General features: G+C 43.5%; 1 protein-coding gene across 1 annotated transcript in view; it reads right to left on the bottom strand.

Moving 5' to 3' along the window:
* Positions 1 to 12,181, bottom strand: part of NEK11 (NIMA related kinase 11) — a 356,448-nt gene extending 344,267 nt beyond the window's left edge. Inside the window, exon 1 of the mRNA XM_036894778.2 lies at positions 11,520 to 12,181. Coding sequence (XP_036750673.2) covers positions 11,520 to 11,689 — 170 coding nt within the window. The 5' untranslated portion in view covers positions 11,690 to 12,181. The remainder of the gene's footprint in view (positions 1 to 11,519) is intronic.
* Between the last annotated feature and the right edge of the window lie 3,387 nt (positions 12,182 to 15,568).

Genomic DNA, 15,568 nt, shown 5'->3' with positions numbered 1-15,568 from the left:
TCTTTCTTCCGTGGTGAAGAGCACCTGTAAAAGCTGCTGACAGTCATCCCAAGTGGGCTGGTGAGAAAACATTAGGGACTCTATCAGTCCAGTTAGTTTCTGAGGTTCTTCTGAAAAAGGAGGGTGGTTAGCTTTCCAGTTGTATAAATCAGCAGAGGAGAATGGCCAATATTGCAGAGGTTGGAATGGCGGGTCCCCTTCCTCTCCGAGGATGGGGGCCCCATAAGATTGGAGGGGAAAAATACCCGGCGGGTCCACTGCGGCCCCTCGGTGGTGTCGAGTTCTCTGGGCCGGTCCCGGAGGCAGTCCCATTGCCCCGGTGCCTGAAGCTAGAGGCAGTGGGGGCGCTGGGGCTGGGGGCACCTGGGCTGGGGGCGCCGGGGCTGAGGGCGCTGGGGCTGGAGGCGCCAGGGCTAGGGCAGGAGGGTAGGGAGGGGGATCATCAACCATGAGTAAATCTTGAGTGTCAGGGTGAATTTTGGTAGTTTCTTTTTCCTTGCTCTGAGGTTGAGCCTGGGCCACTAAGACTCGAGAGCTCATTTTCTTTTGCACCCAGGGCTTTACCCAGGGTGGCAGATTTTCCACTAACTCCTGCCAGACCACAATATAGGGTTGCTGATCCAGATGTCCTTGAGACGAACTCTGAAAAACAACAGCTTTTACTGCAAGTAAAGTGGAGAGGTCAAAAGTCCCCTCTGGGGGCCACCCTACATTAAGAGTGGGCCACTCGGAGGCACAGAAAGTCTGCCATAGCCCCTTCTTAACTTCTACTGACAAATTGTGTGCCCTCGCTCTCACTTCTGTCCAGTGATCTAACGTCAGACTGATTGGAGTCGTTACCGTCTGTCCCATGGTCAGTATAACAAGTATTAGACACGTAAAGGACACAAAAAACAGAGACACACAGAGATTAGACACACAGTGGCCGCACTTAGTTTTCTTCAGATTTCTAACCAAAAACCGAAAAGAATCAGTGGGCTGATACTCTTGGCGCCCGAATATCAACCTTATCTCATCAGACTCACTTTGCCGGAAAAACAGATGAGAGGCCACCAGGAGTCCCTGGCCCTCCAATCTCCCTGAGGTGTCCCCCAGGGATGCAGCCTGCGGTTCTCCAAGTATGTCTATTGACCGCAGTCTCGATCCCTTTACGGGATTGGGACGACTGCCAGACAAGGGTACCCTTTTCAGAATTCTGACCGGTCTTACCAAGAAACAGAAAACAGAACACAGACAACTCAAGGCGCCACTTAATCTTACCTCTCCCTCCAAGGGCGACTTTCAGGAGTGAAACGGGGCGAGCGCACAATCCCGGACGAGCCCCAAATGTTGGATTCCCCCAGAGGAGAGCGCCGCCCCAAATCACTCACAGAAGGCGTCTCTTGATGCAACAAGCAAGAGGAATTTTATTCAGAGACCAGCTAGCTGGGGTCCAAGTATCAGCCCGACGCAGCGGGTCTCAACAAGGACCCCGAGCACTTGGAGTCAGAGGTTTTTATAGCATTTTCAAAAAGGGCAGTATTTTTCCACAAGCACATCACATTGTTTTTCCAAAAAACACATACATTTTGGCTGACGCCACATCCTGGGTGTCTGGTGAGATAAGATCACCCTCGGAATGTTAGGGTGGTTCTTAGTAAGGTAAGCTTGGTATGTATGATTAACTGATTGAGATTAGCTAACTAAAGGTCACTACAATCAACACTGGCTGACTAACTTGTTTTTCAAGGTTCTAATATTTTCCTATTTTCTTCCTTCTAGGTTAGAAAATGGTGTCTAAGCTTTTTAAGATGGCTATACTTATGCTAACTTTCTATCTTCAATAAGGTTGATTCTTAATGAAGGATTCTACAATGGTAACTAAACTTGTTTCCCAGGAAAATTGGTTCTGTAAGACCCAATGGCCTTATTCCAGTCTGCGCTCCCCCCCAGTGAGGAGACGAAGGCCACGGCAGATCGATGCAACAAGCAAGAGGTTTATTGTTATTCCAGCTAGCTGGGGTCCAAGTGTCTGCCCGACACAGCGGGTTTCAACAAGGACCCCGAGCATTCAAAACCAAGGGTTTATATATCATTTTCAAAGCACTTAACTCATAGTAATTTCCTACAGCTATACATTATTCTTGCTAGACATATATACTACATCCTGGGGTTAGGAAGGATAAAACCATTCTTCAATTGTCAGGGCGGACATACATCCTGGGGTTAAGCAAGAGGTCAGGGTAAGACCATCCCTCAATTGTCAGGGTGGTTCCGCACGATAAGCTTGGTATGTAGGTTTTACTGACTGCAGAGTAGAAGATCGTCCACGTATTGTAATAAGGTGGACTTGGAGTGATCATGATGAAACTGTTTGAGGTCCTGAGCTAGGACCTGTCCAAAAATATGGGGACTATCTCAGAAGCCTTGTGGCAAAACTGTCCAAGTAAGTTGTTAAGAACGTCTTGTGTATGGGTCCATCCAGGTGAAGGTGAAAAATTCTTGGGAGGAGGGGTTCAGAGGGATAGAAAAAAATGCATCCTTGAGATCTAGGACTAAGAAGTGGGAGGCTGAGGCAGGGATCTGCGAAAAAAGGGTGTATGGATTTGGGACTAAGGGATGCTTAGGGATGATGGCCATGTTGATGAGGCGAAGGTCTTGGATGAGGCGGAAAGATCTGTTGGTTTTCTTAACAGCTAATATGGGGATATTAAATGGGGAGTGAGTGGGTCTGAGGTAATTTTTGTTTAAAAGATCTTGAATGATGGGTTGGAGGCCTATGAGGGCTGAAGTGGTTAGGGGGTATTGGGCCTGACAGATATACTGAGAGGGGTCACATAATTTGATAGAGGCAGGAGGACATAGAGCCACGGAGGGGCTTGTAATGTCCCAAACTTTGGGATTTACAGGGTGTATGAGGGCAGAACTGGAGCTTTCATTGGGTAGAGGGGGGTCCTCAGCTACGAGGGCCATCAGAAAGGGAGTACTGGGGGCTGTGGGAGTGGATATAGTTATGGAAACATGGAGGAGAGAAAGGATGTCCCGTCCTAGTAAAGGGATGGGACACTGGGGCATAACCAGGAAGGAGTGGGAGAAAGGTATGGGATTGTCTTGGATTGTGCATAAAGGGGGGGGTTTAATGGGAAAATCTGTTTACCTCCTACCCCAAATATAGGAGTAATGGCAGGCGTGGTAGGGCCCCGGTATTCCCGCAAGACTGAGAAGGTGGCTCTTGTATCTAGGAGGAAGGAGATGGGGCGACCGTCTACTATTAAAGTAGCCCTGGGCTCCTGATTGGTGATGGAAATGGTCGGGTGAGAAGCCCCCGGGCCCCGTCAATCTTCTTCTGCCAGCCCCACTACAGAGGGCTTAGGATGGGGGTTGTTCGTCCAGCCTCCCCTTTGGGTGGCTGGGCAATCAGACCCCCAGTGGCCCTTTTTGTGGCATCTGGGGCATGGGGTGGCAGGAGATCTGGGGGAGGGGCATGCCCTTGACCAATGTCCCTATTTTCTGCACTTGAAACAAGCTCCTGTGGGGGGCTTGTTTGTAGAAGGGCACCCAGGTTGTGTTTTTATCAGCTGGGCCATTATTTGGAAATTGGCCTGATCAGCCTTTTGTTTACGGCGTTCTTTCTTCTCCTCCAGGTTATGGAAGACATTAAAGGCCACTGTTAGGATCTCAGTCTGTGGGGTAGCGGGGCCCTGTTCTAACTTTTTGAGTTTTGCTTTAATGTCGGGGTAGCTTTGAGCTAGGAAGTATGTCATAAGGACATGTCTTCCATCAGGCGTTTCTGGGTCCAGGCTGGTATACTGTAATAGAGCTTGAGTGAGTCTGTCTAAGAACTCGGAGGGAGCTTCCTCACTCCTTTGAATTATGTCTTAGAGCTTTTGAAAATTGACTACTTTACGAGCTGCGTTTTTCAGACCTGCTATTAAGCAGCAGGCGAAGATATCTCGAGAGCGGAGACCCACGGTGGTGGGGGACTGAAGGATTCTGGCTCAGTCTGTGGGGGAGAAACAGGTGATGGGGGCAAAGACGGAGGAGGCTCCTGGGACTTAGTTAGAGGGGGGCTGAAAGGCTCAGGCTTGATCTGCAGGGGGGGTGAGGTGGGGGAGGAGATGGTGGGGGAGGAAGGGGGAGGGGCTGTTGTAGGAGAGGAGGGGGAAGGGAGTGAACGGGAGGCTTCTGGGGGAGAGACGGTTTGCAGGCTAGGAGAATTTGGGGGGAGGCGGGAGGAAGAGGAGGCAGCAGCAGCGAGGGAGGCAGGAGGAGGAGGCGGAAAGCTTCGGTATAGGGAATCTCCTTCCATTTTTTCAGGCGCTGGCAGTAGTTAAATAGATCGCGAGTGATGTTAGGATCAAGAGCTTCCCCTGTGGGCCATTGGTCGTTATTGTCTAGGGGGTATGTCGGCCAATCTTGGAAGCAGTATTTGCGGAGAAGTTTTGGTTTTATATCAGGCATCAGGGAGAGGGTGGCTAGATACTTGAGCAGGCATTCAAGAGGTGAACTTTCAGGGAGGGATGAGGAGGCTCCCATGGCTAAAGGACAGAGAAGGAGACAAACAGGGGAAGACGAACGGAGAACCTCGGACTGGGAGCAGACCGCAAGGAGACAAAGGGCGTCCCCGATGATCCTTGGTGGTCTGCAGAAACTCATATACGAGTCGGAATTTCTTAGGAAGTGTGGGTCATCACCCAGACTTCTCTAAGAAGGCAGAGTGCTGGAGTCACGAGGTACCTAGTACTAGGAATTTTCGGCAGAAGGAACAGAAGGTGGGGGAAGGGAGCATTCTCATCCGCAAAGGAGTCACCTCATTTTTGGTTGTAGGAGGAGGGGCCTGAGGGTCCGCCGCAGCTGTGAAGGCCTAAGGCAGGGAGAGCAAAGGAGCCACCTTGTTTATGGCTGTTGGAGGAGGGGCCTGAGGGTCTGCTGCAGCCGTGAAGGCCTAAGGCGGGGAGAATTCCCTCCTCGTCCCCGAGCATCAGGGCCTTGCCGGACGATCACGGTCAATGGCGCTGCGATAGCTCGGGGAAGAGCGGCCCGCTCTGGGGGAAAACTTACCCAAAGGCCAAAGAGGAGTGGTGAGTGTGAGGAGCCAGCGCCAGAAAAAGAGGACGAGGGCAAGCTGCTGCTGGTGTCGGGGGAAGACGGGGCCCAGTTGGGGTGTCCCGTCTCCCGGGTTTCGGCATCAATGAAAGGAAAGGAGCGACACACAGCAGCAATTCACCGGAGAATTCTGCTTTATTAGGGAAAGGTGCTGGGTTATATAGGAAGGGGCATGGGGTGATTGAGGTGTCACATCTACTGGGCTGGTGGCTATTGGCTAGGTGCTGGGATTGGGAGGGTGGCGAGGGGTGACTGGGCTTCAGGTGGTGCTGGCGGGAACCGAGGACCCAGAAGAGAAGCAGGAAGTTCGCCATCTTATGAGTGGGGGCCCTTTAATGACTATATCTGTAAGAATATAGTAATTTATTCTTCATTTGCCGCATGGTCTCAAGTACATAAGCTGGTTAGAATTATGCCTGGGCTTGCCTGGGGCTTGACTGGGTTTATCTCACCTTATCTCTAAACATCCTGACCCTCCCCCAAAGCAACAGGCTGAGCGGATCCACCACAACAAAAGGCACCATGCTGCTGCACCACACTGCTCTCTCTCTGTCTTTGTCTCTCTGTCCCCCTCTAAACAAACAGCTGCACTTTAGAACAAAGCCACTTTCTTTAATCAAAAAACACATTCTTTAGCATGCAGACGAGTTTTCATTCTTTATACTTTCTCTTATTAAAACATACATCTTTTAGCATAGAGAAATGTTTTCCTTATTTAAGTAGTTTTCATTAGAACTTAAAATTATTTGATACTTTAACTTTCAGTGAACACTGAAAAACAGGCCACCGTAAACTGTTACACTAGCATTCTTCATCTATGAACATATATTATTATTTTTGGAAATGTGCTTTACAACACAATTTCTCATTAGGCACAAAATATGTCTATATAAGTTAGCAAACTTTAAAAATTTTGGTTACCACAAAAATTCTCAGGCTGTTTGCAGATATATATACCGTTACACATTAATACAGTATTATTATTATTAAGATGTTTATTTGCTACACTTGTTTACTTATTTTTAGCAACCATGCCAGATTACTTAGGAAACTTTTACTAAACATTAGACAAAGTCAAGCTTTTCTTCAAGCATCTTCTTGAAATGTTTAATAGGTAACATCAACTTAAATGACTTTAAGTAAACTTTGGCAGCTGATAACTATAAGGACATGCACGACTCAGCCAAACCCAAATTAGCATTAATGCTTAACATTTTTTATCAGATTTTCTGGAAGTTTTAGAATGCCCAATTTTCACAAGCGCTTGTCTTTAAATCAATTTCATTAATACCATCTGGAGGTAGAAAGATATTTTCATTTACACACTTAGACACACAAACATACAGACTGAGTCAACAAGACTAAGACAAACACGACAAACAACAAACAGGCGCCTACAGAGAAGAATCTGCTGCGGCCGCGGAGGCAAAACTGAAAGTAAGTTGAGGGCCTGTTAGACTGCAGCGGCAGCCGACTTTCCTCACAGATGACAACTTCATCCTCCAGACAGGGGCAAGGGACGTCTCCCAAGACCCTGGCCAGTGACCTGCCAGCGCGTCCGCCTAAGTCAATGCCGACCCAGATACAGATTGGAGCTCCCACAGGCTTATACAGGTTTCAGGTTTGTTCACGAACAAAAACACTGAGTGTGCTCACTATCCGGCAAGGCACTTTCTGATTAAACACAGAACGTTCTTACAGGTTTGACAAGAGACACACGGACACAAACACAGTAATACCTGGCCAGGGCAAGCCTCTGATCCTTGGCTTGTCGTTCCTCCGGGGGGGGGCACGCGATCCCGGATGAGCCCCCAAATGTAAGACCTACCGGCCTTATTCCGGTCTGCGCTTCCCCCAGTGAGGAGACGAAGGCCACGGCAGATCGATGCAACAAGCAAGAGGTTTATTGTTATTCCAGCTAGCTGGGGTCCAAGTGTCTGCCCAACACAGCGGGTTTCAACAAGGACCCCGAGCACTCAAAGCCAAGGGTTTATATAGCATTTTCAAAACACTTAACTCATAGTAATTTTCCACAGCTGCACATTATTTTTGCAAGACATACATCCTGGGGTTAAGCAAGGGCAAGGTAAGACTACTCCTCTACTCCTCCATTGTTAGGGCGGTTCCGCACGATAAGCTTGGTATGTATGATTTAGCTGACCAAGGTTAGCTGACCAAGGGTCACAGCTGCCCAGCACCCGGTGTTCATGATTAACTTGTTTTGCAAGGCCTTACCCAGTTCCAGTTTTTCTTTCTAAGTCATATACTCAGAAAATTGCTTCTAGGCCCTTAAGATGGCTACTCTTATGCTGACTTATTTCCATTCTTACAAGCCAAGCTTTATTTCCTGTCTTCGGCTTCCTCCCCGGTGCTCAATCTAAAGCAAAGACTTAATACATATACACTGTATTAAATACTATATACTGTATTAAATACTGAACAGCTGACAAACTAAAAGACTACAGCAGAAAATCAACTCTGCATAATAATGTCACTGTATATTAAGTTGATGAAAGTTATTTTGAAAAGACATAACCACCAAACAGTGCTTATAATTTGAATGTTGAAATGCACTGCAACTGTGGCCATAATTCCATAATTAATCATGTATTTCATCATGTACAGTCATGTATCTTAGGGTAAACCTACTTCCTTAACATTGCTAATTTATTAAATTACATGCTGTATGCTGAGCCAAAGTAACTTCTTAGCTCATCAAAATCATGTGGGTTTGCTAAAAAAAAATATTTGACAGCTTAACACAAAAATATAAAATTATGAACTATAATTAGAACAATCTTTAGGAATATGAGTTAACATTATCATAACCTCACATCAACTAGGCCAGAATTTCTATAATTATTTTTTATGAATACTGTTTTATTAATTTCATGATGCAAAATATAATAAAAAACTTCTATCTCATTCACTACTCATTTTAATTTTATTCTACTGTAATAACTAAAAAAGGAATGCCAAATATTTATGCCAAAAAAACCTCTCTCCAAATACACATTAATCAAGTGTAATGCTTGTAGCTTTTGTTTTCAACTATTTTAATCAACAGTTAATGCGGGAAGTCAGTAAATATGTAAAGGGACATGGTACTTCCTCTGCAATTAAATTTCACAAATTCACAGTAGGATATGAAAAACATATCAATGGTGGACTGGCGCCCCCAAGTGTCATAATGATGCATTGCAACACTGATGGAAAAGTTGGAAGCACCGTGTATAACTTTCATTTTGTCATGCTCTTTGATTAAATCTAAACATGCATATTATATGAACCTAGATCCATGGGGGCTAGTAATAAGTGTCCTTCAGTCCAGCTGGAACTCATGGTTTACTCAAGTCACTCCTTTAACAAGGGAGACCAAAGGATAATCTGGTTTGTAAAGGAATTATACATTTTTCTTATTATCTCAAAACCTTAGGTGTGTATCTGCAAAACAATCTGAGATTTGCTCTGATCCAGTAAGGGAACAGGATTCATAACACAGAAATCTTTGTAAAAAGCATTAGTTTTCTACTCATCTCTAACATTAACCAGCTCCCTATATTGATGGCCTATATGCAAAACAAAATTTCAAACCTCACCTAGCCAAACTGCTTGGAGAATGAGTTGTGCTAATTAATGTGCTTTGCTCACAGGTTCAACTGTCAACGCTCTGGGGAAAGAATCTAAAAAAATATGAGTTCAGTTTCTTGTCTCTGTACGTGTATCGAACATAACAATTGCTGAGTAGCTCTTAACCAGTTAAAAGGTCAACATTCTCAGGACCAATTTATTTTGGATAGCCATCAAGTAATACAAGAATAGATGACAAGAGAATTGTTACCATCTCAAGAAAGATCCTTAAGACATTTTCAAAAATCACATGGCTGGTATCAGATTGCTTTGTTTGAGAGATTTTTCTCTCTTAAAAGTGAAATGTAAAAGGAAAACTCCCATTTAATAGTGAGTTCTAATTGCAGTTTTATTAAGCTTCCTTTAATTATTCCTTTACCTTAAATTGTATATAAATAAGATGAATCTCGACTGTTACTAAGTGATATATATATAAGGCAATGTGATATCTATAATTTATTTTATATTTTATACATACTTTACAAATAAATTCATTTATAAATATGCCTCATATGTACTTATATATTATATATATCCTTTACTATGCAAGATTTATTTATCTTGATATTTTATATTTATATATATATATACAGATATTTAATTTCACCTTTAATACAAATCCTATGAGATCTTATATCCATTTTGCAGATAAGAAAACTGAAGCTCAGATTAGGAACCAGCTATCCTTAACTTCACAATTTAAGAACAAGACCGGCTTTACTTCTTGAACTGTTCACCTCCAAAGCCTGAGGTCTTAACCATGACACTACACTGCCTTCCTTTTAGCATTCTAGGATTTTGTGAGAAACCATATCCATGATTCTTCATGATTTTAGCAAAGAATTCTAAAATCAAATGTCTACAAAGGTAGGCATGTGGGAAGGCATGATACTGTTGGGTGTAAGAGACAGGAGTGGCAGGTATGTGGCTAACTGGAGCATGCAGGGTCTGTTTGAAGGGGGCAGCCGCTACCCAGGTCCAGCCATAATAGCTACACAGGCAGTGATGTTAACAAAAGTTACCAACTTTTGTGATTTTGTCAAGAGAAGATGAAATGCTCAGTTTTTATGAGAGCTGCCCACTTTTAAATACTGGCAACTTATTTAGATCTAAAAAGAAACACTATGGGGGCTAAACAAAACACATCTGTTTGAAGGTCGGCAGTATGTAATATATTGTACAGATTCTGATGAAAAATGTTTCCTTTCTGAGAGATTCTAGATTAGACGTTCTGGTATCAAATGATTTGTCAACAATCCTCAATACTGGATTCATTCCACACACCTAAGCTTCATTGGCTATCTTCAGCTCAAGTCACATGTTTTAAGATGTGACTTCAAGTCACAAGTTCAGGTACAGGAAGAGCCACTGACAAATCACTTCCCAACCAACCAGCAGCCTCTTCCCTCTCATTCTTATTCTCATTCTCTCTCTTTTCCCATACACACACACACTACACATCACTACATCATCTCAAGTTTGGTCTTCATACATCTTACTTTACATCCTTTTAATCTACTTTCTAGACTTCCTGTGAATTCTCTTAAAACTCTTCATATTCCTCATTAGTTGAAGAAACCAAATGGTCATTACAGTGTGGTGTTCAAAAGGGTCTCACTCGCAATGTTTCCTTAAAGGTTCTCTAGTAAATTTCAGAAATTTGACATTCTGTTCTAAACGCCTCAAAGAGTACCTTTAGGATTTATGGGAAAAAAATTCTTTTTGGTAGGAGTCAGAAGGTATGTTCTAAGGACACCAGAGAAGTGCCAGCACTGCCACTATCCTGTGTGTAGGAATTTACTGAAAACTATGAATTCTAGATAACCACTTTTTATAATTCTGGATATTGAGACCATTTAAAAGGTTGATTCTTAAAATAGTAGCATCAATAACATTTACCTTTGTAAGTCCTATGACATAATATGTAGAAGTAGAAAAGAGTTTATCCCACTGATTTTAAATCACACTTACCTATCCAATGGGCAAAAGCTGGAAAAATTTAGAATACCCTCAAAATCCCTGAATAAAAGGACAGATTATGGGATGGGAATCTTCTGGAGTTAAGGGTTGATTTCTTAGGTCATTCTTCCTTCTGCTTTCTCCTTCTTCTGTGTTTCTGAGGTACAAGTTTCTTATCCTAACTTCAGTTCCAACTAACTTTTCAGTGCAGCAAATTCAAACACTTTTAGCTAAAAATGAAGATTTCTCCTTTTTGTAAGAGACCTATAGCATTAAGGATTTTTCTCTACCATCAAAGTTTATAGGGTTTAATAAAAATCAAAGGAAAGGAAGTAATAACAAGAGTGTCACTGATGTAAGCTAATTTTAGATGGGAGCCTGTTTGGTTTAAATATCTAATTTGAGGGCTGCATGACTACAGACTTCGAAAAACTCTTCCACAGAAAAAAGCCAAAGAAAAGACCACATTTTCTTTAGTAAAACCTATTGATCTCAAATGAAAATTGCTATTGGCATTTTATAACATTTCTAAAATTGCAGTCAGTATAAACAATTTTTATTTTCTCATTCAAGAAGTCCCAATCAAGTTAAGTGCAAGCAGTATTGTAGTTATGATTCTGGTATGCATGAAAATCTTATTTTCTCATCATCTACCCCATTTCCCTTCTCTAGGTCATTTGAGTACTATACTCACCTGCTGAAATGCATTTACAAATCTTATCAGAAGACACTATCCAAGGATATTTTCTCTTACTAAATTCTTACTTTAATGCATATTCTTAATCAGCTAAGAGCTGCACATAGGGCAGCCAACTCCAGATCTTTATGAAGTATTTTTTACTAACAATTCCTCTCTTTGTTTGGCTTCCTTGTCTGAAATCAGATAGACAGTTCCAAAACTTCCACTGCCAAGTTTCTGTTGAAGTGCGTATCTTCTTGCAATCAAGGTCTTTGGATAAGTAGAAATGGCTATTGATCCACTCACACACTTAGCAGCCTCTTGGAATTTCACCATTGCTCCAAACAAGAAAGAACTGGTTTACTTATAGAAACTCAACATTCAAGTCTCCTAGGAGATGATCAGATTCATCCAAGTAGTGTGGGTCAATACCTTGAAGATGAAAAGTCCACAGATCAGGTCTAAACGAGGCTGCACTATTCCTACAAAAAAGTGTAAATTTTTGACAGTGATACCTGCACCTTGATTAGTGGACTGAATGACACCATACTGGTCAATGATTTGAGAGAAAAATGTTAAAAGGTAGAAATACTGCAGATTCCAATAAAGGCAGTCTTTTCATGGGAAGATAGCCTTCCCTCATAGGGAAGTTTGGCAAAACTGAGTTACAGTTAAGTTTTCCCAAAGTTCTGACATGAATATATTTTCTAATCAACAGTTTACAATTCATACTCACCACCTACTTTTTAAAGACCATCCAAATATAAGAACATTATCATTTCCCTAAATCTGTACATTGGCATCAACCTTTGTGTAATCCTTTCTTCTGCCTTTTATCTATTTTGGTTAAACAAAGAGCAAGGTGGGATTAAACCAGAAACTACCATGATGCTACTTTCCTTACATTTTTTTTTCTGTAGGCTTTAAACCATGACATTTGCATTTATTGGAATAGATGTGAAGAGGATTCGGAATGGATTTTTTCCCATTCTAAGCATATTCTGACCCAATTTCTGTAGTTTCTGTTATGCACACAGTACAGAGTAATCTCCCTGGATTGGAAACAAAAAGTGTCACATATTCGGTTCAAACCTAAAATTGTATTTTAATACTAGCTGAACATAAATGTGTTATAGGTAAACCTGCAAATCCTTGAGCTGTAAAGTATATAGCAGAATTATGAAAGGCAGGAGTATTTTACATGAGTATACGCATGGTAAAGTCAATTTTATTTCATCAAAATGTAAAATGTTTGTTAGTAATCATGAAAAGTGGGTTTTGTTTTAAATCGATATGAAAACATAATTTTAAATTGAAGGCTGTCTATGCCTTGGAGTCAGGTTTCCATACTCAACAATTTATAAGCTATAAGACAAAACCTATTGTGTGTAATGATAAAACAAGATGCCATCTGTGTAGTTTCAAGTACATGATCAACTCGGCTTCACATGGTGGTTGCAGTTACAAAGATCCTCAGAATAGAACATAAGTAAATATCCATGTATGGCATTTGCCTTCTTGAAATAATGAATTTATCAGTTAGGTTTCACCCAATGCCAGAGGGAAGAAAGCGGAGCGGAGAGGAGGCACCAAATCACTAAGCATCTGTGTGCTTATGATGACACTAAAACACCATGAGCACTGGGCTGGAATTTCGGAGCTGGGGCCCAAGCTTCAAAATCCCTGAATAAATAAAAAATTGTATGGTATTATCAAAATCACAGAAAATATTAGTGAAATCTCCTGAAAAAAAAAACCCTGGAGAACAGGCCTCTCCTCGCATAAAAGTGATGTTTTCTGACCAAATTACGCTGTTAATGAAAACGTATGGGCTCAAAGCCTCTGCAACTTTTAAGGACGCTTCGTAGATCACCCAATAATTCTCTTTGTTTTATAGATAACATAAAACCCCCTGTTTAGCAAAGGAGGCAGAATAGTTCTGAGAAGTCCAGTTCCCGGCGGCTGGTACTGGAAGTGGGTGTTTCCCCAAGCAGCGTGGAGGCAGCGGGCCGAGGCCACGGAGCACCTCGGGCCCCGGTCCTGAGGCTCGAGCCCCACAGTCCGGCCTTCCGAGTCCGTGCGTGTCCCGTCCAGCGGGACCTAGTTATTTGTGGGGACGAGGGAGATCCGACCTGAAAGAAAATGGGGGCGAGAGAAGAGCGAAGGCAAGACAATGTTCTGATCAAGCCTTCAAATTTTATTGTAAGACGGGGGTACATATATACTAATGTTCAGGGGCAGAGTGGGCCATAGGATACTTGTAAGCAGGGGATTGGCTGCACAGCAGGGATGGCGCAGCGAGTTACATTCTGATTGGCATATGATAATGGGGAAGGAGGGGGAGAAGAGTATCTCTTGGCGCGCGCGGGCTTTCTTGTTGGCGCGCGCGGGCTCGCAGCTAATCTCCAGGAAGTGAAGCAGGAACCTCATGAACTGTGGCCATCTTGTTGTCTTTGTGTGGCTCCCAACATCTCCTCCCTTTCTATTTATTTCAGAAAGGTGGGCCTTAATCGAGTGAGGGAATAGAGGCCTGGCTCCTCCAGTAAGGTAACATCTTGCGAATGTCTACCTATATGCTCTCGGTATCTTTTAGGGAGGAGAGGCAGAGCTGAAAGCCAAATTGCTAGCTGATATTAAGGCTTTATGTACATATGGATACCAACCTCTATGCAAGCCAGGCATATTCTCAGGGAGGACCAGAGAGGTTCTAGGAAGAACCCTCCCTTGCGGTACTTTGTCTCGCACTCATCTCGATGCCCATACCCTCATAAATGGTAATGGGGTATGTCTGGTTCTGGCCGACCAGCATATGGGCCACATTAATTACGGTGCCAGAATCGATGGTACCATGGTTGAGGTGCCTGTAAAGTTGAGAACTGGAGACCGGGAGCGTTGGTTGGCTCGGTATTAGACTCTTCATCACAGGCTGTAAGTCTGTGATAATGAACAGCAACTGCTGGCTTGACGAGCTGGTCAACCTGCTCTCGAATAAAGGCTGTTAGTTTTCTTAAGGCCCAAGGGCCAAAAGACACTAAAAGGAGGAGTCCTGCTAAGGGTCCAAGGATGGTGGGGATCAGAGTTGTGAGCCATGGGGACTTAGTGAACCAGGACTCAAAGGGACTTTGGCTAGCCTCTCGCTCTCTCTTTCTCTGGTCTAGCCTTTCTCTAAGCTTTGACATTGAATCTCTTATTATTCCGGAGTGGTCTGCATAAAAACAGCATTCTTCTCTTAAAGCTGCACACAGACCTCCATCTTTTAGGAGCAGTAGATCTAGCCCCCGTCTATTCTGCAAGACGACTTCAGAAAGGGAAGTCAGAGATTCTTCAAGTTTGGTAATAGATTGTTCTATGGTTTTTAGATCGTCGTCAATGGCGATTCTCAGCCCTTCATAGTTTTGGTTCCCCTGGATGATGGCAGCTGTCCCTGTTCCCACTCCTGCTGCAATTCCTACTCCCACTAATGTGGCTAGGGTCAACGAGACTAGTTCTCTCTTGTACCTATTTTTAGGGTCGAACTCAGTGACAAATGAGGAATCATCATGATATATAAGCCTTGGTACTAGTTGAACCATAACACAGAAATCATGGGAGGAATTGAAAACAGAGGTGGAAACACACGGTGTTAGTCCAGTGTTACAAGCCCACCATCCTTGACGGGGAGGGACTAGATACCTGTTCTCGCCTGAGGAAACTATAGGTAGGGTGTGATTACACAGACTTTTATGGGTTGAGGGAATTGTTCCTAAACATGTAGCTTTTCCAGTTACCTCAGTCAGGGTTAACTTTTGCGAGCCCCAGCTACAGGCTTTGTGGCTGGTCGTATTATTAAAATTGCCTAACAATCCTAGTCCTTCATAGTAAGGAGGTGAAGAGGAAAAGCATAACCAACAAGATTCGGTAGAATTTGGGTTGGTGGTATTTAGAACTCGGAAAGCTCCTTCAAGGAGGTTGAGAAAGCGCCATCCGGTGCTAGGAAGGAAGGTGGGTCGGTTAAGAGTGGAGGCGAAGGAAGGGGTGGCAGCGTCTGCAGGTGGGGCTAGGGTTGGCGCGGGCGGGGCTGGGAGACGCGGCTGGTCTCGCAAGACAGCGTTGGGTCCTACTGGGACAGCTGGAAGAGGCTCTGCTTTAAGCTTGATTGTAAACGAGACTCCATTATCATAGCCACTCTGGTAGAGTCTCAGTCCCCATGTGGCCCCCGTTGTCCAACTAGTACTC

Source organism: Manis pentadactyla, chromosome 14, assembly GCF_030020395.1.
Source record: "Manis pentadactyla isolate mManPen7 chromosome 14, mManPen7.hap1, whole genome shotgun sequence".
Lineage (NCBI taxonomy): Eukaryota > Metazoa > Chordata > Mammalia > Pholidota > Manidae > Manis > Manis pentadactyla.
This window is presented reverse-complemented; position numbering and strand designations above follow the sequence as displayed.